The sequence below is a fragment of the Nycticebus coucang genome, chromosome 16 (genome assembly GCF_027406575.1).
Source record: "Nycticebus coucang isolate mNycCou1 chromosome 16, mNycCou1.pri, whole genome shotgun sequence".
Taxonomy (NCBI): Eukaryota; Metazoa; Chordata; class Mammalia; order Primates; family Lorisidae; genus Nycticebus; species Nycticebus coucang.
In genome coordinates, this window is record NC_069795.1 from 74,494,393 (window position 1) to 74,521,770 (window position 27,378).

The following is a 27,378-nucleotide window of genomic DNA, read 5'->3' on the forward strand; positions in this document are numbered from 1 at the left end:
CCAGAACTTGGCTAAGTCATGCCACAGGGCCAGGACCCAGGAGAGCTTCCTCCTGCCTCAATCATAGAAATAATGGCCCCTACCTGTATTCACACCCTAATCCCCAGACCTGTGGCTATTACCGTACATGGCAGAAGAGACTTTCACAGATGAGAGTAAGTTAAGGATTTTGAGGTGGGGGACGCTCCTGGATTAAGAGGGCCCTAAATGGAATCACAAGGGCTCTTATGAGTGGGAGAGGGGGCGTTCCACTGCAGAGGAAGAAGGAAATGGGACCACAGAAGCGAGATGCTCACTGCTGGCTCTAAAGATAGAGGAAGAGGCCAGGAGCCAAGGAATGCAGGGAATGTGGCTCTAGAAGCAGGACGAGGCAAGGACACAGATGGAGGGAGTGCAGCCCTGCTAAGCCCTTGACTCCAGCCCTGGCTTCTGACCTCCAGGGCTGTAAGAGAATAGATCTGCGTTGCTTAGAGACACTAAATTTATGGTAGTTTCTTGCAGCCGCAATAGAAAACTAATATGTTTGTTTTCTCTTAGTCCCAGTCAGGTGCTGAATTCCTGCTCTGGCCTTGGGATGTCTTCCACAGGCCAGACAGAGATAATTTAGGAGCAGATGCTGAGGACAGCAGCTCACCCTGACCAGTGCTTTCTACACATGTGTCAGGCACTGTCTCAAGTGCATTAACTGCAGAAATTCGGGGTTTACAAATTCCTACAGCACCCCTGTGAGGTAGGAGGAGGCTGAGGCACAGGCTCCAACCCAATCTGGGATCTGAATTCCAGGGTCCACATCCTCAGCCTTCTAGGACTACACCAAAAGGTGCAAACCTGCTGAGGGGCACCCTGGATGACCACAGCCAGTCACCGGGCAGGGGCCAGGTGCTGCCTCCAAGCTCAGCAGGTGTCCAGGGCAGGACTGTCACTTGGCTCACAGGCATCGTGCAGGTGTGTGAGTGTGAGAGACACAGTGTGTTTGCGGGAGTGTGTGAGGGGATGGAAGTATGTTTGGGAGTGCACAAGTGTGTGTGTGGGGGCACACAGAATGTCTGAGTGTGAGACACTGACTGGGAAAAGCCTGGGTAGTGCTGTCTTCCCCCAGGATGAAGGGCCTGACAGTGGAGTCTTCATTTTTGCACACTGTCAGGGGTGGAGTGCAGTTCTAAAAATGGCACTTAGTTTTTACAAATCCACTTTGTGGCCAAGCATAGTGGCTCATACCTGTAATCCTACCACTCTGGGCAGCCCAGGTGGGTGGAGTGCTTGAGCTTGGGAGTTTGAGACCAGTCTGAGCAAGAGGGAGACCCCCATCTGTACTAAAAATAGAAAAAGTAGCTGGGCATTGTGGCGGGCACCTATAGTCCCAGCTACTCAAGAGGCTGAGGCAAGAGGATCACTTGAGCCCAAGAGTTGAAGCTGCTGTGAGCTACGATGACAACACAGCACTCTACTAGGGGTGACAGAGTAAGACTTGTCTCAAAAATAACCTACTTTGTACAATTTTTGGAGTACATTTTCCTTTCGAATGCCATTTTGCAAAGGCTGATGTCAGTACCACCAAGAACCCAGTGGGGGCCTGGACAGGGAGAGCCTGAGGAGTCGCCCAGGAGAGAGGTCCTTGTGTTTTTCTTCCAAGCCTGAGCTGGTGGCCCTGGAAGTTGGATCTCAGCACCTTCCCTGGGAACACCAGTGAGGATGACCCACAATGTAGATCAGGACCTAACTCCAGAGAGCCTCTGCACCCGCCACTTAACTCCCTGCGCGCTCTGTCTGCTCCCTAGTGCCTGGAACCTGCAGGCGGCAGGGAGGCCTTCTGGACAGCCAAGCCTCCCGCCCTGTGCCCAGACAGCCTCTCCGCTCACTCTGAGCCTCAGCAAATGCTAATTTGTGTGCCTCACAGACACATGGGGCATATGGCAAGCCCTCCAGGAGAGGCAAGGGAAGCCAGACCCAGGCCAGAGGGGGCTGTGGAATGCAGCCTGGACTGCTGAGAAGCAGCACTGGGTGGCAGTCACAGGACAGCAGCACAGTGGGACTTGGGGACGGGCAGCACAAGCTCCAGCACCAGTCTGGGGCCTTGGCAGCAGGACCCCCCCGCCCCAGGTGGTCTCATGACTGAAAGGGATCCAGTCCACACACCTCCCTCACTCTCGGCCTTAGGGACCACACCAGTCAAGCTTAAATTAAAATGGTTCATTGTCAGAGTAATTTCCACCTCCAACATTTTATTAAGAAAATTTCCCAACATGCAGCGAAGCTGACAGAATGTGCAGCACATCCGGTAGTGAGCACCCCGACTCTGCCATCAGCACGTCGCATGCTTCATAACATGCCTGTCCATCCGCGGTTCTTAAAAATGCACTTTGAAGTGAGTTTCAGACATCAGTGCACTTTGATGGCTGTACATCACACCGCCCCATAAAGCCAAAATACAAAAAGTGTTCACAAGCACCAAAGACAGCATGCAGGCCAGGCCCCAGGGACCATCTTGCTTGAGATGGTGAGTGTTGTTCTCTTTCCTGCTCTAATTATTGGCAGCAATTCAAAATTATCCAAATATAATCTGCTACATTCCGCAGTGACACGGGCTGGGAGAGAAGGTAGTATACTATTATGTTGAAGAGGCAGGCTTCGGGTGAAGTGTGTGTGTGGGTGTGCGTGTGTGAACCTGCTTTCCGTGCCACCTGCCTGGGAAGGTGTGCCCACTGCAACACTCCAGGCAGAGGGGCCTGTTACTCTGTATTTCCCACCATAACAGTTGGGTGGCAATTAAACCCAGCTGCTATGGTTCAAGAAGAGAGGAGTCAAGGGCAAAGAGAGAGTGGGAACTTGCGATTCATCAGGTCACTACGATGTCATGGAGAGGAATAGGACCCACTGCCAGAGATGCAGCCATTCCTGAAAACTTTCTACAACCCTGGAGCACAGCCAACACAGGATAAAAGAGCCACAGTGTGCAGCCTGTGGAGAGGACAGAGCACAGTCATCCAGGGCTTGTCAGTCAGGGGCGAGCAAGTGAGAGCAGCTGAGGGGCCGTGGGACATCCGAAAACCCTCAGCCATGTGGCCTTTCCGCCCCCACTGTTTGATGACTCCTAAGCAGAGTCCTAGCAAGCCAAGCTAAGAAATAAGCCCCAGGCTCCCCACTGGGTGAAACTGCTGAAACCACCGGAAATCACGTCCTCAGTGACTCTCATAACAATCTCGGTTTAGTTTGCACTGGGTAGTTCTCTGCTTTTCTGATAATTTAAAGCCCCAAGGATGTGGCACACACCACTGTGTCCTCCTCCACACTGTCTAATCGTGGGCCTGGTCTTGACCTCAGATTCCTCCTCAACACAGTCCTCCAAGAATCTTCTACCAACAGGCAGGACTTGCTGTCTTGAGGCTGGGCGTGGAAACTCACACCTATAATCCCAGCACTGTGAGAGGCCAAGGCAGGAAGGTCTCTTGAACTCAAGAGTTCAAGACCAGGCAGCACCCATAGCTCAGTGGGTAGGGTGCCAGTCACATACACTGGAGCTGGCGGGTTTGAACCCAGCCCAGGCCAGCTAAACGACGACAACTGCAACAAAAAAATAGTCAGGCGTTGTAGTGGGTGCCTGTAATCCCAGCAAGAGATTCACTTAAGCCCAAGAGTTGGAGGTTGCTGTAAGCTGTGACACCACGGTACTCTACTGTGGGTGGCATAGTGAGACTCTGTCTCAAAAGAGAAAAAAAGAAGCCGGGCGTTGTGGCGGGCGCCTGTAGTCCCAGCTACTCGGGAGGCTGAGGCAAGAGAATTGCTTAAGCCCAGGAGTTGGAGGTTGCTGTGAGCTGTGTGAGGCCACAGCACTCTACCGAGGGCCATAAAGTGAGACTCTGTCTCTACAAAAAAAAAAAAAGAGTTCAAGACCAGCCTGAGCAAGAGTGAGACTCCATCTCTACTAAAAATAGAAAAATTAGCTGGGCGTTGTGACGGCCACCTGTAGTCCCAGCTACTCGGGAAGCTACTCAGGAATTTGAGACTGCTGTGAGCTAGGCTGAGGCCATGGCAATCTAGCCTGGGCAACAGAGTGAGACTGTATCTCTCCAAAGAAAACAATACTTGCCATCTTGGTTAAAGCTTCCAACCCTCCTTTAGAAAGAATGACCCACAGAGAATGTCAAAAACTATGCGGGTCTGATCACATTTCACCCTGATCCAAATGTCTCAGATCCTGCAGTCGGGCCTTACCCTGCATGTTCAGAGATGCCCTACATTGTCTTGTCAGCCTTGGCCTCTCCTGGGGCCCTAGTAGGAGCACATGTCATTAAAATACTAGGGTCATTTGGCCATGTCCCAAGGACCAATAACCTATCAATTGCCAGTCATGGGAAACAGGAATGCCATTCCAGCTGACAATGCCCAGAGGCCCTATGCCAGGCTCATCAAAACAAAGGCAATGTACAATGCTGCCTTGGCAAAGTGAGTTGAATTTGAGGATGGCTGTTTAATATTGCGCAGACACAAAAATATTTCAACATGGACAGTGGTATTGAAGGCATGTGGAAGCACCAGGCAAGCTGTGAACTGCTCCACGTGCAAGTTATTATTAGACCTTTGTTACAATGATTGATAGCTAAATGGACAGGAAGTTGTAAATGTGCCTATTTATGCAGAAGTTCAGCTCTACGGAATTCAACAGCTTTCCATCAGCAAAACAGTGATTGTGTGGGCAGTGGGCCAGCACGTGGCCCCTTGTCCTCCCTTATAAAATCACATGCTGGCTTTTCAGAGGGTGGGCTGGTTGGGAAGGGGCTGTGGGGAGGGGCAGGGAACCAGCAGCCCAGAAGCCAGAGGCTGAGACGGCTCAGCATCAAGGCCCTCAGAGGTCAAGGATGGCAGATCCCACAGTGACAGAGGCTACTGGTTTGGCCACAGACTGGGGAGGACAGACTCCAGCCTGCAGGGGGGTGAGGAAGTGGTCATAGGGAGCGCAGGTAAGTCCATGTATTCCCCGGTTGTGCAGGGACAGGAGATTAGGCAGTGGAGGATGGGGGTTTGCGGGACAGGATACACGTACATGTCAGCATTCTTCTGATTAAAAAGAAAGAGGAGGAAGTTCTGGGAGCAGTGGAGGGACCCAGGGAATGGCAGGCCCTGAAGCACTAACAGAAGAGATGTAGTGGGGGAGGAGGGAGGGGCAGGGTGGTGGTGGCAGACGGGGAGGCTGGAGTTCTGAGTCCCGGCGGTGAGACCAGAGTGGAGGAGGAGTGCAGGTTGTGGGTGATGAGCTGCACCAGGAGCTGAGAGGGGGATGGAGGGCTGGCGGTGCTGGGGCTCAGTCGGAATCCTCCCTCCGCCATTCCCTGTGTCACCTATGATGCCCCATCTCCTCTCCTGTCTCCCTTGCAGGAATGTTGTCAGAAATACCAGCACTGTTTCATTTAAAGCCCCTAACACCATCTCTGGCATGAGGAGCACCCCGGACATGGGAGCTAGAATTGCTGTGAATGCCACTGGGGCCGAGTTCTCAAGGAACTCAGAGACCAGCACATTGCAAAGCTTAGTTACAGGGTAAGTCCAGGCACCCGGCACGGTGGGACTTGGGGAGAGGGCGAGGCAGGCACTGAGGTGTTTGGGGAAGTGGGGGTGACTGGGAGGACAAGCGGAGGGATGGCACAGCCTCACCAGAGGGCGGGGAGTCAGGGCTGGAAGGCAAAGGACTGAGGCATCCCTGAGAAGCTGCTGAGGGTGGTGGTGGGGCCACCAGTTGCAGGAGGAGGGGTGGGATTTCTGCACAGGGCTGAGCTGACAAGGAGCCTGTCCACCAGGGCACATGGTGGGTGGAGAACAGTGCTGGGGCACAAGGAACCATTTGGAAAATGTGGTGTAGACGGTAGTGGTTGCCACGTGGGTTCTGGAATCGGATTGCCTGGGTTGGCCTGAATCTATTCACCAGCAGTAACTGATGTTTAACCGCTTTGCATCTCTGTTTCCTTATTTTAAAATGGGGCTAATAAAAATACCTCCCTTATAGGGTGAGTTAAGTCACTTAACCTGTAGAAAGCACTTAGAACAGTTTGGCATACAGTAAGTGCTGAATAAATGCTACTTCATCATTGTTGTCTTCATAGTGGGGGTGCAGAGGGGAGGGGAAGCCTGGAGCAGACCTTCTTGGAGGATGGGCAGGGGAGCACGTGGGAACACCCAGGACAAAGCCCCCACGGCCGCCTGCAAAACACTCAGGGCCTGAGGGAGCTGTCCCGCCAGCCCAGAGCAGTGGCGGGGCAGCTGACCCCACAAAGGCCCTGGGCCCTACTGAGGTGCACTAGGAGGTGGCAGGAAACAACTTCAAGTCAATAGTGTGGGGAGCAAACCCGGCCTCAGCTCAACCTCTGAGGCAGGGCACATGTGAACCTCAGCTCTGGCCCAGGAACACAGCCACCACCCACCTCACCCCAAGCTCGGCTCCCGGTCTGCAGGGGCCCCAGGTGGCCATGGGGGAGCCTAAAGGACTAGTTGGAGGGCAGTGGGGCCAGGGGAAGGAAGGGGCCAGCTTGGGACAGGGCAGAAATGAGAAGAGGTTCTCTCCTCCCTGACCTCAGGAGCAGGAGGTCACAGCCAGGCAGACATCACACCCTCAGAGCACGAAGCGTCTCTCCACAGCTGGTCCAGAATCACTCACAGCCCCCATCTCACTCTGGAAGGCACTGTGGCTTCCCTGGCCCCTCAGCAGCAGCTTCCCTCCCTCTGGCTTCTGAGGAAGGCCTGGGCTGGGGACTGAGACAGGAAGGGCTCCCCTTTCTCTCTCCTCGCGCCCTGTCTCCCTGTCCCCCCGTCAGTGTCCCTCGACGCTCCCACAGTCTCCCTCAGTGCCTTCCTCCTCCTCTCAGCCCCCAGGGCCCGCTGCCCTCTCCCAGCCTCCCTGCCCCTCCTTCCTCATCAGCTCTTCTCAGAACACGCCGCTTATAAACAGGAAGTGGTCAGAAGAGGCAGAAGGGGTGTGCGGGACAGCCAGGCCTTTTCCCATTTGGGGTCAGGCCTCCTGTGTGTTCCAGACATCTGTGTGAGAGCCTGGCGAGCTCTCCAGCTGCTGTGACAAGGAGGGCAGTGAACCACCTCAGCGGCTGCACGTGCTTCAGGCCACTGGAGCTGTGTGACTCGGGGGCCCTGCGATGCTGCTGGCCAGGGATACGGGGATGAGAGCATGGAGCCCAGCCCTGCGCCTGCAAGATGCCCAGTGGGAGGGCAGGGCGTGGCCACACAGACACCCTTGGTAAGCACATGCCAGGCCAACACGCAGCCCTCTCTGCAGCACCAAAGCCAGACATGGGCTGGGCTCTCTGTGGCCAAACACATGTGCAAGGGATATGGCCTCCCTGCGGGGCTTTGGACAGGGAGGGGAAATCCTGCCCAAGAAGCGCAATTCCTGGTTCTCTGTGGACTAGCAGATTGGAGTTACATAATGGACCCTCCCTGCGTCCTCGTGTGTCCCTGCTCAGCTGAGTTGCCCGGTGTTCTCAGGGTGTCTCCGAGCCTGGCCTCTGTGGGAATGTGCCCATCCCACTATTTCACCTCCACGCAGTGGCCTTGGGTCCAGGCAGAGTAGAGAGTGGAGACTTCTGAAACGCTCAGGGCTGGTTCCCAGCTCCCTCGGGAGGGATCTCCACTGGGCTCCAGGCATTCAGCAGCAACTAAATAACCCTCCAGGACCAAGAGAGAAGTTGCTCTTGCAAAGTTCTGCTCTTCCCAGCCTGGGAGTTTCCTGAGCCTATAAACAGAGTGTTTGCATGCCAAGGGCGACTTACTGACTGGAGAACTTGCCGAAGGGCTGTTGGTTCCCTGGCAAAGAAAGCAGCACTTGTTTGAACCCGGCTCCGGCAGGAGGTCTCCTCTGCTCACCTCTGTCCTATCCTTGTCACTCCACATCAAAACTCTGTGAATTGCTGGGCTGGGGATGTGCTCTGTGCCCATGCGGTTGTGCAGACCCACCATGGCTGCTGCTGGCTCTGGGCAGCAGTCCAGTTTCCTCACCCATTAAAAAGGAATAGTGCCTGTGTCTTACAGGATTGGGATATCCTTTGCAAATGTGCACTAGAGAAGTGTCTGATTTACTGTAATATTTAGTGCCTTCAAGAATTCCATCGAGACGTCAAGCCACTAAAATCTCTTAATAGTAAAACTTTATGGAATTCTTAAAACAAGCCAGGCACGTTCTAAGCACTCACACATATTTTCTCACTGGCCCTCCTGTTGACCCTACGTCATGGGTACGATTATTACCCTAATATTCACAGACGTGGAAAATGAGACACAGAGGAGCCAAGTAAGCTCTCCAAGGTCACATATCAGCAGGAGGCAGGGCTGGGACGGAGGCACATCTGCTGGACTCAGGAGCCCATACTCCTAACTAGTAGGTAGTACTTGCCTCTCTAGCACCATCCTGTCTTGATTTAGAGCTAAATAATTATAAAACAACACACAGGATAAATGCTTGAGGGGATACAGGGTGAGGTAGGGGGGAAACGTGCCCGAGCCCCATCAGACTGGCTCATTAAATCGCTCATCTTCTAATCTGTAAAATCGGGTGGTGCACCAGACCAGCCCCATGCCACCTCCACTGCTGACCCATTGTCGCTGCCATGTCACCATTCAGGACAGGGACAGCTGGAGAACCGGAGACCTAGGACAGGCCCCAGGTTAAGTTTTAAAATAGTAGAGATGGCATTTGGGGTACAAAAATTAGCCTGAGATCCGAGGTGGATCTGTGGATGAACGGAGGGAGCTGGCAGCCTGGAGGATGCATCTGGTGGGAAGTGAGGGAGATACCAGATTAGGCACAGGCTTGTTGGAAGTGCAGGCAGGTGGGGGGAGGCCTGGCTGGGAGGGAGGGAGGACTGTGGGGAGGGCTCCAAGTGCTAAGTTAAGAAAGGCGAGTTGATCCTTCAGGCCCAAATCAGGCTGATGGTAAACGATCCCTCCCTCGGGTAGAGCCTCCCCTCCCCTTGGCACCGCAGCATTCTTCTGTCCATTTTCCGTTCTGGGATCCGCCCGTTCCTCCAAGCCAGTTTCTATGTGGCCCCCTCAATCATTTTTCTAAGATGTAAAGCAGGCAAAGCTACTCTTTTGCTGAAAGCCCTTCAGCAACTCCCATCACCTGCAACACAGCTTCCTTACACCGCGCACAGTGGACAAGGCTGCTCCCAGCCCAACACCCCTGCCACCCTCCAGACTCTTCTCTGACCCATGTCCCTGACATGACAGGCGCTGGCCATTTCGAACCACTCACAGCTTCTAAAAGATGCTGAACATGAGCAGATTTTTGTTTTGAAACAACCACTTTGGCTGCAGTATGGAGAGCAGGGCTGAAGGTAAGATGAATGTCAACCGACTACATAAGAGGTTGTGGGACAGATGCAGGAGGGGAGGAGAATGGGTGGTTTCCGGTTTCTGGCACACACAACGAATGACAGTCAGGAGAGAAGCCGGCTGGGAGGAAGAACAGGAGTTCAGTGAGAGAGGCAGTGGGATCGAGACGCTTTTAAGATGTCCAAGTGGACTGGCTCGGCGCCTGTGGCTCAAGTGGCTAAGGCGCCAGCCACATACACCTGAGCTGGCAGGTTTGAATCCAGCCCGGGCCCGTCAAACAACAATGATGGCTGTAACCAAAAAAAATAGCCAGGCACTGGGGCAGGCGCCTGTAGTCCCAGCTACTTGGGAGTCTGAGGCAAGAGAATCACTTAAGCCCAGGAGTTGGAGGTTGCTGTGAGCTAAGATGCCATGGCACTCTACCCAGGGTGAAAGCTTGAGGCTCTGTCTCCAAAAAAAAAAGATGTCCAAGTGGAGATGACAAGAGGGCGGGTGGCAACGGGGAGTGCAGGAGCAGCTGAGAGCCGGCCGGCTGAGGCGGGACTCCCTCAGGAGGGAGTTTGGGGTGAGAAGATGGCAGGGTGAAGCCTCAAACAAGCCCAACGCTGCATGGGTGGCCAGGAAATGGACCCTGTTGAGGAGACATGAAGCTGTGACCTGGGAAGGGAAGGCATGGTCCCCAGAGCCAGCAAAGGCTGCACAGTCCCGTAGATGGAGGCTGACGTCTTTTTGGTTTATCAAGACAAGCTCCTTGGGAACCTGGGAACACTTACTTTGGTGGAGTCACTGGGCTGAGCCCGACTGAGTTAAGGGCTGAGTGGAAGGTGACAGAGGTGGACAGTGAGTGCAGACAGTTGGTTTGAGAAATGTGGCTGTGATTGCACAGCAAGGAGGAGCTGGGGGGCTGGCTTTCCTTTTCTGTTTATTTTCCTTTCTTTTCTTCCGCCTTATCCCTGTCATATGCAAACAGCAGGGTAACTTAGGAGGCACGAACCCCTCCCCTAGTTTTATCAGAGAATTTGTTTTTACTGCTACATCTTTACCAGAATCTTCTCTCCTGATCCTCCTTGAACTGAGCATAGTTTTGTTGCTCAGCTCGCTTCCTCCCTCGACACTGCATTTTTTTAAGAGGCGTGGTCTCCATCTGTGACCGAGGCTGGAGGGCAGTGGCACAATCACAACTCACTGTAGCCTTGAACTCCAAGGCCCAAGCCTCAGCCTCGTGAGTAGCTGTGACTACAAGCATGCATACCACACCTGACTCATTTTTCTCTTTTTCTTTCTTTTTTTTTTTTTAATTGTTGTTGAGACAGTCTCACTTTGTTGCCCTCTGTAGAGGTGTCATAGCTCACAGCAACCAAACTCTTGGGCTCTCTTGCCTCAGCCTCACAAGTAGCTGGGACTACAGGCGCCTGCCATAATGCCCAGCTAGTTTTAGAGACAGGGTCTCACTATGGCTCAGGCTGGTCTTGAACTCCTGAGCTCAAGCAATTCACCCGTCCCGGCCTCCTAGAGTAGTAGGATTAGCCACTGCACCTGGCTATTTTTTTTTTTTTTTCATTTTTTTAGGAGATGGCGTCTCACTACATCACCCAGGCCCACCCCATCCTTTGCGAACTCCCAGCTCCTCAGTCCGTGGTAGTGCAGCGCCGAGGGAGGCAGCTCTCTGCTTACTGAGCAGCTCTTCCATCTCTTCCACTAGGGTCCTGCTTACCGTTTACTTTGGGTAGCTCTCCTCCTCCTTTTTCTCCTCCCTCCACCCCCTACCCAACCAATGCTAGAATTTCACTCTCTAAAGGATCGGGGAGGGCTGGTGGCCTTGTTCCAAAGCCTAGCACTCTTTCATAGGCTCTGTCGGGAGTCCCAGGGCAATGCGAAGGTGCCTCTTCTCCCCATCTGAAGGGGAGATGACACACAGGAACTGCACACAGGAATTAGTAAGGCCCAGCAGAGGTTGGTGTGGAGGAGGAGGGAACAAAATCATCTGGAGGAAAGGAAGAGGGAGACTGCCGGGCATGAAAGGCGTGGGGGCTGGAGCTGACAGCTGGGACCAGAAGCCCTGACATTCCTCCAGGCCGGGGTCCAAGCCCAGGCCCAGCAGAGGAGCCCGAGATGTTAAAGGAAGCTGAAGAAAGGGAGTCCACGAAGCTGAACATCGTGACCCACAGGGCTCATACTGGCCCCAGCTCCTCAGACACACACATTTTCATGGACCCAGGACCGATTTATGTCCCCAAGCACTAGAAGTTTCAGGCCTCCTCAAAAGACATGAATGGGGGTGGGGCCTGTCCCGGCAGTGGGGGAGCGTGTGCGCACAGGTGAGGTGGGTGGGAAGTGGGGGTTCTGGTGTTTTCTGTTCCAAGCTCTCTCCTGCCAGAGATGAGTGGCCAGTCCAGAGCAGGAGGCACACATCCCGAGGGCCTCTGGCTGCTGCGTCACGTCACCCAAAGGCAGTGTGGGCACCCTCCTGAAGGAGTCAGAGCTGAGACAGCACCTCATCACTCCTCACTGCTTTGGGAGAAGAGAGGGGGTTTCCCTCCAAACCCCCGGCCTTTAGCGTCCTAGCCCCTGATCATAAGGCTGTCACTGTCTCCTTTAAGGGCAGCAGCCAGGAGGCTCTAATTGAGGAAGGAGAGGAGAGCGCGGCGAGGATGCCTCCGATCTGGTACTGGACCCTGCTCTGTTGGAGCACAGACGAGGCTTTTTACCTCTTCCCTCTGCTACTTGGCTAAGAATAAGGGGGCAAGAGGAGTGGGTTTTCCGAGTGGGGAAGGGTCCCCAGCAGTTCAGCAAGGACGTGGGTGTGGCTGTCCCTCCCTGCCTCCCCTCAATCCCACACTGGCCTTTGTAAATAAATGATGTGGTCTTTGTTGCGGAGAAAGATTAAATACACCTGAACATGTTCAAAAGCTCCACAGAATACTTAGTTAAGAGGGAGAGGGCAGACCACCCATCACACTAATATACGTGTTAGTTTCTGGTTTGCCTCATCTCATTAGCCTACAAACCCCTACTCAATCAAAGAATTTTTTTTCTCTTGTGTGACCAGGGTCCAGCATGGCACACAGAGGATGCTCAGAACATGCAGTTGGCCAGTATGGCTGTGAACATCACCAGGACAAACCTTAGACATGGGGAGGGGAAGACGTCCAAGGCGGGAAATTAGAAAAAGAAAGGAAGTGCTATTGATACCTGGGAGACTTAACTGTGACTCTTGAGATATTTCAAATTCTTAGCAAATGTCCAAAAAACCTGGAGACTTCAAGATAACATGAGAAAGAGAGGATTAAGAATTTTCTTTCCGGGCGGCGCCTGTGGCTCAAAGGAATAGGGCGCCGGCCCCATATGCCAGAGGTGGAGGGTTCAAACCCAGCCCCAGCCAAAAACTGCAAAAATAAAAAAGAATTTTCTTTCCTTTGGCAGGACATGGTCGTGGTCACACAGAAATCACAGCCTTTGCACCCTCTGTGTTTCTGCAGATTTCTCCGGCAAAAGCCTCGTTGGAGACGCAAACAATGGCGCAGGCTTGTTCTCGGGGCCAGTGCCCCTCTGCTCTTGGCTTACTGTCAGGAGCCATCCTAACGGTCCACTGATAGTGTTCCCAGCAGACAATGCCCTGACATGCCTCTCACCCTCTGCCCTTCATCTGCTGGACCACACAGTGCATTGTTCTGAGCAGTAAAATACAAATAATAAAAGAAAGCGTGATGCAGCTTTAAGCCAAATCTCAACACTACTTTTGGAGTGGCAGTGCTGGCTAGAAAGCTAAGACCTGTCAAACGTCCATCCTATCCTCCCATAGGATACCTTCGTCAGGTCTTAGCGCCCGATCTCTCAACGCTGATGCCCAGCTGCCAAGTCCCTCTGGCCACTATTGCATTTCAAAAGAGGGCAGCAGGGAAAGGACTTGGTCTCTGGCCCAACTTTATCAGTCACAAGGAAATTAAGGCAAGGGAGGGAAAATGGAAAATGTCCCCATTCTTTAATGAACTCACTGTTCCAGTTTCAAAGAAGCCTGAAAACAGCTTTATGATAGTGCAAAAAAGGATAAAATCCTTTTATCATAAAGACATTTGCACTAGACTGAGTGACATGAGCCACAGTCCTCATCTAGGACCCTGAGAATGCTGACTCCGAAGGAAAAACAGAAAGCTGTAGCCAAAAGAAATAGGAGTGCCACAGGTCAACACTCTGGGTTTGGCTTAACCTGCCCCATCTGCCCGGCAGGTACCTCTGGGGAAATGCCAACTACATCTGGAAAGTGTGAATTTGCTGCCTGTTGGTCATTTCAACAGGATGAGAAGATCATTACTTTCAAACTGGGAAACTGTCATGCTGCTGTGGTCGGTTAACAGTTGCCATATTCCACCCCAAGTTGGACGCTGTTCAGCAACTAGTCCAGATTCCCAGCGGCCAGAGGTGGTTTGGAATGTCACATGTGCAGGCCACACTGAAGCTTGGCTGCCAGGAGCCCAGCCAAGCCGGGAGACAGCAGGAAGCAGCTGCCCAGATGAGAGAAGCCTCCCGGGGTGAGGGGAGCTAGGTTTCCTGGGTCACAGTTTTAGGTCAATCCTCCCAGCCACAGCCTCCCCTACATGGCTAGCATCAGTGATAGCAAGTAAACGAGGTCATTCATGTCAAAAGCATTTTACAAATTAGAATAGGCTAGCAAAGGTTTATTCAAGGAAAATGGTAACAACAGCCTGGTAGCCACTAAAACTAAGAGGAACTCTCTTGTGTTTTTCATCAAAAAACAGTAACAAAGTGATGGGCCGCCTGGCCAGTCCATGTGTGTGCTTCAGGCCTGGTCTGCTGTGGTGACATGTCCTTCTGTAACTCGGAGAAACTCTCTTAGGAAAATAGGGGCTTAAGTTTTCCTAAAACTCTGACGGAGATAAAGAGAACTTATTAGGTAGGGCTTGGAAAACGTGAGCTAAGCAATAAGAGTGGGTGGCAGAGACTTGGGAAGGGTCTCGGGCTAATCAAAAGAAGCAGACTTAGGGAGAAGTGAGCTGTTCACTTGGCAAAGGCAGCACAAGGTTCTTTTGGTTTGAATCTATAATTAAGAATCACGAGGAGCGTCTGTCCAGGTTCTGGGCCTCAGTTTCCTCATACATTTGATCCTCTCTGTGTAACTGATTGTCAGCAAAGGCACAAGCTGCACAAAGTCCGGCTGAGCGCCTGCTCAGGATGGACACCAAGTACCAACAAACAGGCCCATTTGTTCCCAAGGAAATGACCTCAGCATAGTGAAGAGGGCATTACAATAGACCATGAATAGAACCTTCTGTAAGACAGACGCATGGCTAACAAACATATGAAAAAATGCTCCTCGTCGTCTCTAATCATCAGAGAAATGCAAATCAAAACCACCCTGAGATACCACCTAACCCCAGTGAGAAGGGGCCATATCACAAAGTCTGCAGATGCTGGCATGGATGTGGAGAGAGGGGAACACTTTTACACTTCTGGTAGGACTGCAAACTAATACAAACCTTTTTGGAAGGATGTATGGAGAATACTCAAAGAACTCAAATTAGGCCTCCCATTTGATCCTGCAATCCCATTACTGGGCATCTACCCAGAAGAAAAAAATCCTTTTATCATAAAGACATTTGCACTAGACTGTTTATCACAGCTCAATTTATAATCACCAAAATAGGGAAACAGCCTAAATGCCCCCCAACCTAGGAATGGATTAACAAGCTGTGGTATATGCACACCATAGAATACTATGCAGCCTGGGTGGTGCCTGTAGCTCAGTGGGTAGGGTGCCAGCCCCAAATACCGAGGGTGGTGGATTCAAACCTGGCCCTGGCCAAACTGCAACAAAAAAATAGCTGGGCATTGTGGTGGGCTCCTGTAGTCCCAGCTACTCAGGAGGCTGAGGCAAGAGAATCGCCTAAGCCCAGGAGTTGGAGGTTGCTGTGAGCTGTGACGCCATTGCACTATACAGACAGTGATAAAGTGAGACTCTGTCTTTAAAAAAAAAAAAAAAGGAGTACTATGCAGCCATTAAAAGGAATGGAGACTTTACAGCTTTTTTATTAACCTGGATTGAGGTGGAAAGCATTCTTTGTAATAAAGCATCCCAAGAATGGAGAAGCAAGAATCCAATGTACTCAATTCTAAAATAAAGGCAGTAGATAACCTAATACCTGGTGTGGGGGCGGGTTAGGGGCATAGGGAGCAGAGGAGAAGAGGGAGGAGATGGGGGGGTCACGGTGTGTGGCACACTTCTTGGGGGCGGGACACAATTATAAGAGGGACTTTCTAACAAATGCAATCATCAGTATAATCTAATTCTTTGTACCTTCAATGAATCCCAAACAATTAAAAAAAAAAAAAAAGGCAAGGCTGGACACAGTGGCTCACACTTGTAATCCCAGAACTTGGAAGGCCGAGGCAGGTAGATTGCCGAGCTCACAGGTTTGAAACCAGCCTGAGCCACAGCAAGACCCCATGTTTAAAAAATAGCCAAGCCTTGTGGGGACTGCCTGTAGTCCCAGCTACTTGGGAGCCTGAGGCAAGAGGATCACTTGAACCCAAGAGTTTGAGGTTGCTGTGAGCTAAGATGCCATGGCACCATGGTACTCTATAAAGGGCGACAAAGTGAGACTCTGTCTCAAAAAAAAGGCTTGGTGCCCATAGCTCAGTGGTTAGGGCGCTGGCCACATATACTGGGGCTGGTAGGTTCAAACCCAGCCTGGGCCTGCTAAACAACAATGACAGCTACAACAACAAAAAAGAGAATCACTTAAACCCGAGAGTTGGACATTGCTGTGAGCTGTGACGCCACAGCACTCCATCGAGGGCGACATAGTGAGACTCTGTCTCAACAACAAAAAAAAAGCAAAAACTAAATAAATAAAATAGATCCTGCTCACATTAGTACATTTGTCTACTGCTAAAGGCCAACTTTGTGATGTCAAGTAACATGCCAACCTGGGGTTCCTATTTCTTCAGCTTAGGGACAGTTGGGCTCACCCAATAGATTGAGGGGAGTGGTTGTGGGATGGGGTAATAGCAGGCTTCCTTCTCTGGATCAAAGAGCAATAGTCAGAGATCAGAAAGGTTCCCTGAAAACAGGAAGGAACACTTTCAGCATGTCATGTTCACACTAAAGGGAGCATTTAGTTCTGGGGGGAGCTCTTATGTCAGTGTTTTGACATCCACAGATGTTCACCCTGCAGGGCAGCAGGGCTCCCTCTAGGTCTGCCTCACCCCGCCAGAGCACTGAGCAGCCAAGCCACAACCAGCTATGTCAAAGAGGCTAAAATCAAGAGTAAACTCAAAGTGCTGGAAGAAATGGAACAAAACAATTGACTTGGTGCCCGTAGTTCAGTGGTTAGAGTGCTGGCCACAGCACCTGGTGGGTTTGAACCCAGCCTGGGCCTACTAAACAACAATGACGACTACAACCAAAAAACAGCTGGGTGTTGTGGCAGGCGCCTGTAGTCCCAGGTACTTGGGAGGCTGAGGCAAGAGAACTGCTTGAGCCTAAGAGTTTGAGGTTGCTGTGAGCTGTGACACCACAGTACACTACCAAGGACGACATAGTAAGACTCTGTCTCAAAAAAAAAAAGAGAGAAATGGAACAAAAAGAGCCTTAAGAATAACTACGTCAGCCACCAGAGGTCTCTCATAGTTTTAAATTTAAGAATGGAAAACTTTCTAGCATGTTATCCTAAAAAGCTAATACTACTCAAACCTACCTGACTATGATCTTTTCTTTGTTGTTCCATGGTCTTCCTAGGATTCTCCTTTGCTTTAAAAATTTCATTATTTCCTTCACAAGCCAAACTTCATGACCTTAAGGACCAGGCCTGAAGTTCAAAGGCGCATACAACTCATCACAGGGTCTTGTTTGCCCACTCCCCTTCCTAAGTAGAAAGAGTCCTTTTTGGAATCTCTGGTGAATTTGCTGCTTAAGATGTTTCTGGAAACAGGATCTGGGCAATGCACAAGGGCAGGGAGAAAACTCCATTTCCAGAGCTAAGCCAGCAATACAGAGCAAGGCAGTTTCTCAAAATGCTTCCCTGGACTCTGGTTCTGTCTTTCAAGATCTCAAACAAGTCCGAATGGGGAAGGTATTTAAGATGATTTATATTCCTGTTCCTCAATCCCAGAAAGTTTCTGAGAAGAAGTGGAAAATTCCAGGGGCAAGAAAAATTTAACAATTCAAGACCGAAAGCAACTCCAACCTCATCCCATTGGCACCCAGTACAACGCGTGGCATATGCGGAGGGTTCAATGAACTCTTACTGAAGGAGACAAATGCAGCCACCTGCCTAAAACAAAATGACCTTTAGTAAGAGCTCACTGTCCCCTCTCTGTAGCTGCATTGTCTAAAATCAGATACTTACTGAGGTCCGATTTTTCCAGAACGCTTTCTCTGACCACAAGAGGCCAGAGGCTGGCTGACTCGAGATGAGCAGCACAGCTCACCTCGTTGGGTGACTCATCTAAAAGATGCCTTTTGGTACTTTTTTGCCTTTCAAGTGCACTTGAGCAATGGCCAGATACAGATGGAATTCTTAGAGAACGCCTGACCATGGGATGTCTGTTGAGAACTTTTGGGGCCTGTTTTGACACCCATGGATGTTTCTGATGTTTATCTCCATGGAAGAAAAATGTTCCTGGGTGGCTGGTGGGTAGTAAAATTTATCCAGCAGCCCTTGTGGTAAGGCACTGTGCAAGGAGCTTGGCAGACATGGTCCTGTTTGATCATTGCAACAACTCTCTGGGGTAACTTTTTTCTCCATTTCTCTCCTTGACAGATAAGAAAAACAGGGCTCAGATGTTAAGTGGAGAGCCAAGGTCATGGAGGTGGAAAGGGGCAATGCCAGGTTAGAAATCCATGTCTGTCTTACTCGAAAGCCACTTTCTTTCCACTACATGACAATGTGCCCCTGCGGAGGGGACAAGGAGAAATCCCTCCATGCTAGTTAAGGACGTGGTCTTTGCCAACTCTGCCTGTGTCATCATTGCCATCCCGAGACACAGGCCTTGTCCTCAACCATCCCGGTAAACGGTGTCCTTCAGAAGTGTCTTTACCAATCCTTCCTTATGACAATTATTGAAGAATCCCATAACGAATTCTGCTTTCAAAACCACCCTACTCTAGTACCCTAAAATGGAATGGGCCTCTCCTGGCCTTCAGGGTCATGTGCATAATTAGGATTTACATGTATCAGGTGGGAGATACTGTGATGATGGTTCCTGAAGCTCAGCCTGAGGGATGCCTTTGGGTGTTCTCCTCTGGAAGATATATATATATACACACATATGATATGTATACATATGAATGATCTATAGCATCCTTGCATTTGCCAATAGTATCTGTGAAACAATCAACAAATTGAGCAGGGAAGAATATACACAAAGAAAACCTGAAGGTGTTTCCAGGTGCTCCCACTGGAGGTGCACAGTAGTAGCAATCCTAGGAGGACGCCGCTTTTCTGAGAATTAAATATATCCAGTCCTGGTTCATTCAATAGGTACTTTTGGAGACCTTTGTCATGAAGACAAGATGGTCCTGTACAAGCCATTTATGAAACACATCAATAGCAATTCAATAACAGAAGGTACAGCATTGACCTGGGTCCCCGCGCTGGCCACCAAGCTACTGGTTACGAAAACTACATTTCTAAAGAAAACAATACAAATATGGTGAGAAATGCTTAAAAACAGATATGGATAACTGTTGCCATGGGAGGTATTTCATTTGGCAAGAATCAAAGAACCTAGAACTTGGCCTTAATCTCAGAAATACCTTTAACCAAAGAGGTGGAAAAGAACTTGGTTAAGTCTGCTGGAAACTGTCAGATGCAGAACCTGTGTTTGAACTCTGGCCTTGGCTGCTAGGAACATTGCCACCGATGGCGTGCTCCTTTTTTTCATGTTTGGGAGAGAACAGCAGATGCCCCTTGACCTCTAACTGCCACATAATAAGGTTATACACACACACACACACACACAGGGCTAATAATTAAGTTCATGAACTCTTTCTACAAAAGTGCTACATAACTTATTGCTCAATATCACTACGGTTGCCTTTGAGATGCTCCCCTTGGGAAGCTGTGCACCAATGCTAGCACCTCATCCACTATTCAAAGCAATTTTGAAACTCTTTGTCTGGAATTGCCATCAAAGCTGACATCCTACGAGGTCTGACACTTAAGTTGAAGAACTTGTCCCAGAAAAGTACTCTGAAGGGGGGACCAGGCACTGGTTTCAGTGCACAGCTTCCCAAGGGGAGTACTTGGAAGGTGACCAAAGTGATCTTCAGCAGTGAGGTCTGCAGCATGATTCCTAGGGTGAGCTCACATATTTAATTGTCAGGCATGCACATGTGTTTACATACATAAAACCTTACATAGATGTCCTTTTGGAATCTCACTGTCAAGAGACCAAAAGGATTCTGTTCAACATTCTATATCCTATTTGATTTAAAGTTTCTGACATATGAAAACCAAGCAGCAGGTTGGCCATGAGCAAGGTATTCAGTGGGAGACTGATTTCAACAGTTCACCACAGCGAGTAATCCAAATCTCAGGAAATACATTGTGTGGGCAAAGAAACCAACAGAAAATGACAAAGCTTGAGCAAGAAACCTTGATTACATTAAAAACAACTGAACAGAAGCTGTCCTGGTTCTCGTAGTCCATCAGTAAAGCATCTCTGAAGGGTCGGCACTTTACAAGACCCAAAAGAATAGAGACCCTCCCACCGGCCCAGGAAGCTCTTCTTACACACACACACACACACACACACACACACACACACACACACACACACACACACACACACACACGACAGACCACTCTCCCAGCTGTTTTCTTCCAGAAACTGCCGGGACAGCCAGAGCCCTGAGTACACACACATTCCCATGACGGAGCGTCATTAAAGCAATAGCAGGGTTGTTCAACTGCTTCCAGACCTTTCTCTGATTTGTTTCACTACTCATTTTTATGATGGATAACATATTCCAAACCAGAAATCACTTGCATGTCCCCCTCAATCCTGTCTTAGGTAAGGACCCTGAGCCTTCTACAGACAGAAAGACCAGAGAGCACAGGGAGTTTCTCCAGGGTGACCCCACCGATTCTGGCCCCGGTTCTGCACCAGCCATTTCTTCAAGTGCTCCCCCCACGCTCCCTCCAGAGACAGACCACAACCACACATTTCCTTCCAGCACAGACTGCAGAGGAAACGGAGGAGAAAAATCGGAGAGAGAGCTGAGGTCAGCTGCCTGGGACGCTCTGTGTCAGCACCTTCAAGAGCAAGAGTGGTGGCTGGGAAACAGGCTTCTCTCCCACAAAAACCCCAAATGTAGCAGTGACCCAAGAGCTCAAAACCACTGCAGACAATTCTGGAGTGGGAGCCCCACACTGACCACAGGTGCCAAGGAATGGGGGGCTGGAATTCCTCACACACCCACTCCCAGCCGCCTCCTGAGTGAGCTGCAGGCTTTGGGGGGCAGAACGTGTCGAGCCCCCGACACTGCACAGGGAGCCACGGCCGGAACGTGTGATAACGAGTCACTGAGCCAGGCTCAGTCTTAAGTTCCTCCTAAACTGTCAAACACAACAGTGACCTCATTCCAGGGACTATTTTCTCCAGGAAGCTTCATGTTTCAATTAGTTGTTGCTTTTGAAATGAGGGGTGGAGGACGCTAGTGGGGAGCACAATGGAAAGACAGTCAAAATGTTCTAATCGCAATTTACTAAAGTAAGTCAATTTCAAATACCTCTTAGGATAATATTGTCTGAAAAAAGCCGAGATACAAAATCGTATGCCATCTTAAACCCACACACATCAACTTAGAAAAAAGTATAGATGGAAAGAAGCCTCTTAAAATATGAGTCATAAAATTATGAATGATTTAAAGTGTCTTTCTACTCTTCAGAATATTCTGGACCTAAGGATAATCCTCCAGCTCTCTGGAAAGATCATTCTCTCCACTGAACACAAAGTTTTGGAAGGGATGAAACAGTGAGGGTGAAAGAGCCCCTTGTCCGGGTCGCCAGATGGTCCAAATTAATCCTGGTCACCAAGAAGGAGACAGACAGCACCAAATGACCACACACCCATCAGCTGCCCTGTATTTTTCAAGTTTTCTTTAATGAATGTGTATAGTTTTTTCCAGTGTGGGTAAAAGAAGACGTTCCATGTTAGCAATCCCGGGGAGTTAGGACTTAAAGCGTCTCTCATCTGGGAGCCTCACAGGCTTGGCCAACCTCCAGTTCTTCTATCCTGTGACATGTTAGAGTCTCCCGACACCACAGGATCATGTGGGGTGAAGGGAAGAGCAAGAGAAAGAGATATGAGATCTGGATATGAGAGATCTGGGAGCCTTTTGGATATGAGATCTGGCAGAATTCTGAAATACAAGGTTAATCAGAAGAACTGTGGGTTCTAGTAGTTAAGCAAAAAAAAAAAAAAAACCCTGCATGCTCACCAAACAGCAAGTTTTTCCTACCGAGGGCCACTCACACTCATCTCCCACTTGCTCTGTGGCTCCAGGCTCTGCACTCTATGCAGAGAAATGTCAGGCTCCGAGAGAGTGAGGAGGCCCAGAAGGGGTGGCATCTACTGTGCACCAGGCCAGAACCTTCATCTCTGTCTTCTCCTTCAAGTTTCTAAATAATGCAGAAAGAAGTGGTGTTGGCCCATCTTTGGAGATAGGAAAAGCAAAAGCCCAAGACAACCAAGTTCACGGGCTCATGTGGAGATGAACAGGCACGTGTCATCTGACTCAGAAGCCCCTGCTCCCAGGCAGCTCGGCCTCAAGCAGTCTTCTGGGGTGAAGATGTATCAGATGGTTATTTCTGGCTGCTGAGGAAAATGAAGGGACAATTCTGCCATGTTTGCTAATATCTTTTTAAAAGAAAAACACTGCTAAAGTCAATTACAGACACTGCTGGGCTTGTTAGAGCTTTTATTGTGGTTACTAAGGGGAATGGAAACTCCAGTCCACCATGCTGGAATTTATTAGGCTAAGCTTGCGGACTCCCAGGGTGAGGTGGCCCCTCCCACACACCAGGCGCCAGCCTCGGCTCCCCGAGGGTGTGGCACTGACCCAGGGGTGCGTCCTCCTTTTGTGCCAGCAGTATGGTGGGTTCCTAAGGCCCATTCTCTTATTCCTCACAACTCTATGCCCAAAGTCACACAATGTGGTTTGACGAGACCGGGCTCAGGCCTGCCTGCTAACTCAACATAGCCATCTAGCTAATACCAATCTATCACCACTTTGATGGAAATCCCTGTTGCATGCTTGGCACATCAAATCCTGATTTTCTACTTACTTTACTCTGCTGTGACATTCCTATGCCCTGTACTTTCTGGTATAATTCCAATTTTGAGAATTTTGGCCCCACCGCCCTACGGCTGTGATCACGCTTGTCTCACAGTGAGCCCTGCTGCAGGAGGCCACACCTACTAACCCAAGTCCGTGCAACCCATCATGGAGGGCTGGTTGGTCCTCCCACTGGACACACTACAGTCTTACATGTTCCCGATTTGCTTAATTGCATCTAATTTCTCTAACAAGAAATTAGATTCCTCTTTTCAACTGAACCCTAAGTTCCTTTCAAACCAACCCTTCCCAGTTGGAAGACCATTCTTAAAGAGAGAATTCTAGAAACCACACAATAATAATTCATAGAAGAAACTACAGTCCTGCCTAACATAGTTTTGCTTACAAACTTTGCAGGTGGCATGGGATTGCATGGAATGGCCCTGTTGAGACATGATTTCGAAGTATCTCATCAAGAAGCAACTGCAAAATGGGCTCTGTCTACTGGAATCAATGTAAATAAGTGTGCTTAGATTCAAAACAGGATGTGCTTGAACACAACATAGTGAAAAACTGGCTTGGCTATAGCTCATTCAAAAAATAAAAAGCCTCCAACTTTTGGTAGGCTTTAAGTTAAAAATAAGCTCTGGAGTGAGTGCACTGGCAGAGGCGTCAGTGGAAGTGGAACGTCCAGATCACACAAACAAATGCTCAGCTGAACTCTGGCCTGAGCCTTACCCAGCAGGACACGTAACACGCCCGGTTCTGGGAAGCCTGCTTAACACATGACAGAGCCCTCAGAGAAGGGAGAGACGGGGATATCTAGCCAGATAAGAAGAGAGAACAGAGAAACGTAAAGGAGCTTTCAGATGTTTGACAGCAGGCTACGTAAAAAAGCGAGTCTGGAAAGTGAGCCATGGGTTGGAAGTTACTAAGAAACAAGTTTCTGTTTAACATAAGGAGGAACTTGGGGCAGGAAGAATCACAGTGCCCCCTTCCAAGATGTTCACACCTAACCCTGGAGCTGAGGCTATGTTACCTTACATGGCAAAAGGGGCTTTGCAGATGTGATTAAGTTAAGGACCCTGGGATGGGGAGACTTTCCTGAGTTACCCTTGTGGGTCCTATATAGAGGAGGGCAGGAGCATCAGAGAAAGAGAAGTGACAACAGAGGTAGAATGAGGGTCTGAGAAAGATTAGCAGAGGCTGCCCGCTGGCCTCGAGAATGGGGGGAGGAGCTACAGCCACAGAACACAGGCAGCCGCGAGGCAGTGACTTTCAACCAGGCGCTGTGCACACTGGCGCGCTGTGAGAGGATCTTAGGCAGCGGTTCTCAACCTGTGGGTTGAGACCCCTTCGTAATAATGAAAATACATTATGGCATTAGGACGGTTGAGAACCACTGATCTTAGGTGTGCTGCGTAAACTTTTAAAGATCATTAATTAAATTATTGTTGAAAGAAGTTTGAAGCATAGTAAGTACATTTATTTACACTTTTTTTTTTATCAACATTATTGCCGTGGAAGTTTACCTATAGGTTCAAGTGTGCCATGAAATAAAAGGGTTGAAAAACACAATTCTCCAGACTGGAAAAGGGCCAGGCACAATGCTCCTGCCTGCAATCCTAGCACTCTGGGGGGCTGATGCAGGAGAACCCCTTGAGCTCAGGAGTTGGAGACCAAACTGAGCAACAGGGAGGCCCCATCTCTACTAAAAATAGAAAAAAAAAAAAAATTAGCCAGATGTTGCGGTGAGCACCTATAGTCCCAGCTACTCGGGAGGCTGAGGCAAGAGGATCAGTTGAGCCCAGCAGTTGAAGGTTGCTGTGAGCTATGACTCTACAGCACTCTAGCCAGGGCAACAGAATGAGCCTCTGTCTCAAAAAAAAAAAAAAAAAAATAGAAACTGGAAAAGGCGCTGGGCCTCAGAGGCTAACACCTGTAATCCCAGCACTGTGGGAGGCTGAGGAGGGAGAATTGCTTGAGCTCAGGAGTTCGAGACTCGCCTGAGGGACAGTGAGACCCCGACTTGTGAAAAAAAATGGAAAAACCCAGCCGGGCACTGAGGTGAGCGCCTGTAATCCCAGTGGCTTCCGGAGGCTGAGGCAGTGGGGTGCCCGCAGCCAGAGTCTGAGGTTGCGGTGAGCTACCACGCCCACTGCACTCTGCTCAGGGGCATAGGGTGGGACCCTGTCTCAACAAAAAAGAAAGAAAAAAAAAGAAACTGGAAAAGGCAAGGAAAGTGTCTAGAAGGTACACACCCTACTGGCAACTTGGTTTGAACTGAACGAGACCCACATCAGACTTCCTATCTCTAGAACTGCAATAGAATAAATGTGTATTGTTTTAAGCCATTAATTCTGTACTGATTTGTCGGTGCAACAATGAGAAATGACTACAGTGTCTGACAAGAGATGGCCATGATCACCTCCAGTGATCACCCCATCCCAGAAGGCAATCAAGAAGAGACTGAATCACTGCCAGGACTGCTTGCGGCCAGCCCTGCGTTAGCTGGGAAGTAAGCTGCACGACTCACAGGCAGGCCCTCCAAATCTGAGTGCCCAGGATTTAGGGCAGTGCCTTCCGGTCTTGTACAGAGCATGCTGGTCCCTACCCTGCCCAGTCTCCTCCCAGGAGAGCCATGGTAGTGACAATTTCCACCCCCACCCTGAGTGCCAGGCAGGCTTTGGGCGGCTGCCCTAACAGCGCCTGGGCTTGGTCTGGCTCAGAGCTGAAGAGCTGCTGGGGACACCTACCTGAGCAGAGGACTCCCTTGTTCCTGGCACAGGAGAAGTTGTCACACTCGCAGAAAGGCCCATAGATCTTCCCGAACTCACTCTCGAAGCAGGAGCACTGGTTGCAGCTGCAGTCCCCGCGGCCGCTGCACAGCGGCTTGCCCTCCGCCTCCCGGCACAGGTTCTGGTACACGCTCTGGTTCTTCCCCTCCTGGCACTCGCACCTGGTGCCCAGGTGGCTGGGGTTGCACTCGCACAGGCCACAAGCGTACGTCCCGTTTCCACTGCATCTGGCACTGTTGGGCTCCAGCCCTGTGCTGCAGTCACACGTGCAGTTGTAGGCGACTCCCACCTCCAGGCTGTCCCGGAACCCTACAGGCCGCAGGGTGAATACGTGCTCCGTGCGTCTGCTGGGGCAGCTCCGCGCCTCCACTGACACCTCAAAGGACGCCTGGGCAGAAGGGAGAGAGGGGACACTGTGGCCGGGGCAACCCAGGGCCTCCCGATTGCCCAGGGGACAACCCGAGCACAACCCTTTGAGGCCAGTGATGAAGAGACTGCCACCTCCAGTCCCCTCCATGCACACAGCTGCGAAGAGACCTCAGAACCAGCAAGATACCGAACCTTCTGAAGAAGAGAATATGCGGGCGTGCTAACATCTGACAGGCCTGGGGCTTGGTTCTATGCAGCCTCCTGACCCTGAGGAAAAAGGCTTCCACAGAAAGGAACAAGGATTCACTTGCATTCCCACAATTCTTGTTCTCCCCTTTCTTTTCTCTTTTATCCTTTCCTCCCACAGGATGCCTCTTTCTGGTCCTTTTTAAAAGTCATTCAGTCATCGACTATTCCCTGGGCACTGGCTCTGTGCCGAGCATGGTGCTGGACGCAGGGGCACAGTGGAATCCACTGCTCTTCTCCAGGCGCTGGCTGCAGAGCACCCGTTGGGCCCTGCAGAGAAGGGAGGAGCCGACCCCGAGCTCTCCGCAGCCTCACCCGGAGCCCCTGTGCCCAGTTCCTCCCCGGGGAGTGGTTCTCACAGCTGCATTTTATACCGTCAGCCCATAGCCCTGAGTTGTTGTTGTCTGAAGAAATGTGCCACATGTGTGGAAAGACTTTTTCTTTTTAAACAAAATATATAAGGAAGTGTTTCTAACTCTGGACTTTCTCGCAGGTTGCCTTGGAAACGGGCAGCAAGGTGGGCCTAGCTGGGTGGTGGATGGTGTGGGAGAGCCTTGTTGGCTGCCCACGGGGCTGGGATGTCAGGAAAGCAAGGGCGAGGCTCGGTCCCAGTCTTCCAGGACTGGAGCACATTCCCCCACCCTCCCCTCACTGAGGAAAGCAGCCCTGAGGGGTTCAAATCGCCCAGCAGGGAATTCAGTGGAAGTCACAGGACGGCATGGCACGCCCTGATGGCATGTCGCTCCCGAAGCAGATGGAGGCCCAGCCCACTCCACAGACTGACTCACACTGCATCTGGGCGCAGATGTCTTTATTTTTCAAAAGGCTTTTTGGATCATTCTGAAGCTCAGGGTGGGTTAGAAACCACTTTTAACTGTCACTATTCTTAATTCTATTATTTGGGTGGGAATAAAGCCAATTTTTAAAAAGTCATCAACTTGCTTTACAGAGCACTCTTCAGTTAATGATGTTCGTTTTGTGAGAACACTGAACATATCTGTTTCTAGACCGTCTACAGATCCCCATCACTTAGAGATCCTTACTACTTCTAAAGGCCTCCCCTCAGATGCTGCACTCCCTGGGACACCCAGGGTAGGGCTGGGGATGGGGCTGAGAAGGAAGGCAGGCCTGGCTCTGCCCTGCTTGGCTATTAACCACCATTCCAGAGACCCAGACAATAGATGCCCCAGGCTCAGCAGTAGCAAGAGTCACAACAAGATGTGCTTCTGCACAGGTGAGCAGAGGACAAGGACCAGGAGCCAGAGTCAGAGGACTCTGGGAGCACAGTTTGGACTAGCTCCACTTCTCCCTCCATCTCTGGGGGTGAGGGATGGG

The 27,378-nt window shown here is 50.5% G+C and overlaps 1 protein-coding gene across 1 annotated transcript in view; it reads right to left on the reverse strand.

The window, feature by feature from the left end:
- The window catches only part of ITGB5 (integrin subunit beta 5), a 125,832-nt gene that overhangs the window by 9,102 nt on the left and 89,352 nt on the right, over positions 1-27,378 (reverse strand). The window contains exon 10 of the mRNA XM_053564172.1: positions 25,387-25,816. Coding sequence (XP_053420147.1) covers positions 25,387-25,816 — 430 coding nt within the window. The remainder of the gene's footprint in view (positions 1-25,386; positions 25,817-27,378) is intronic.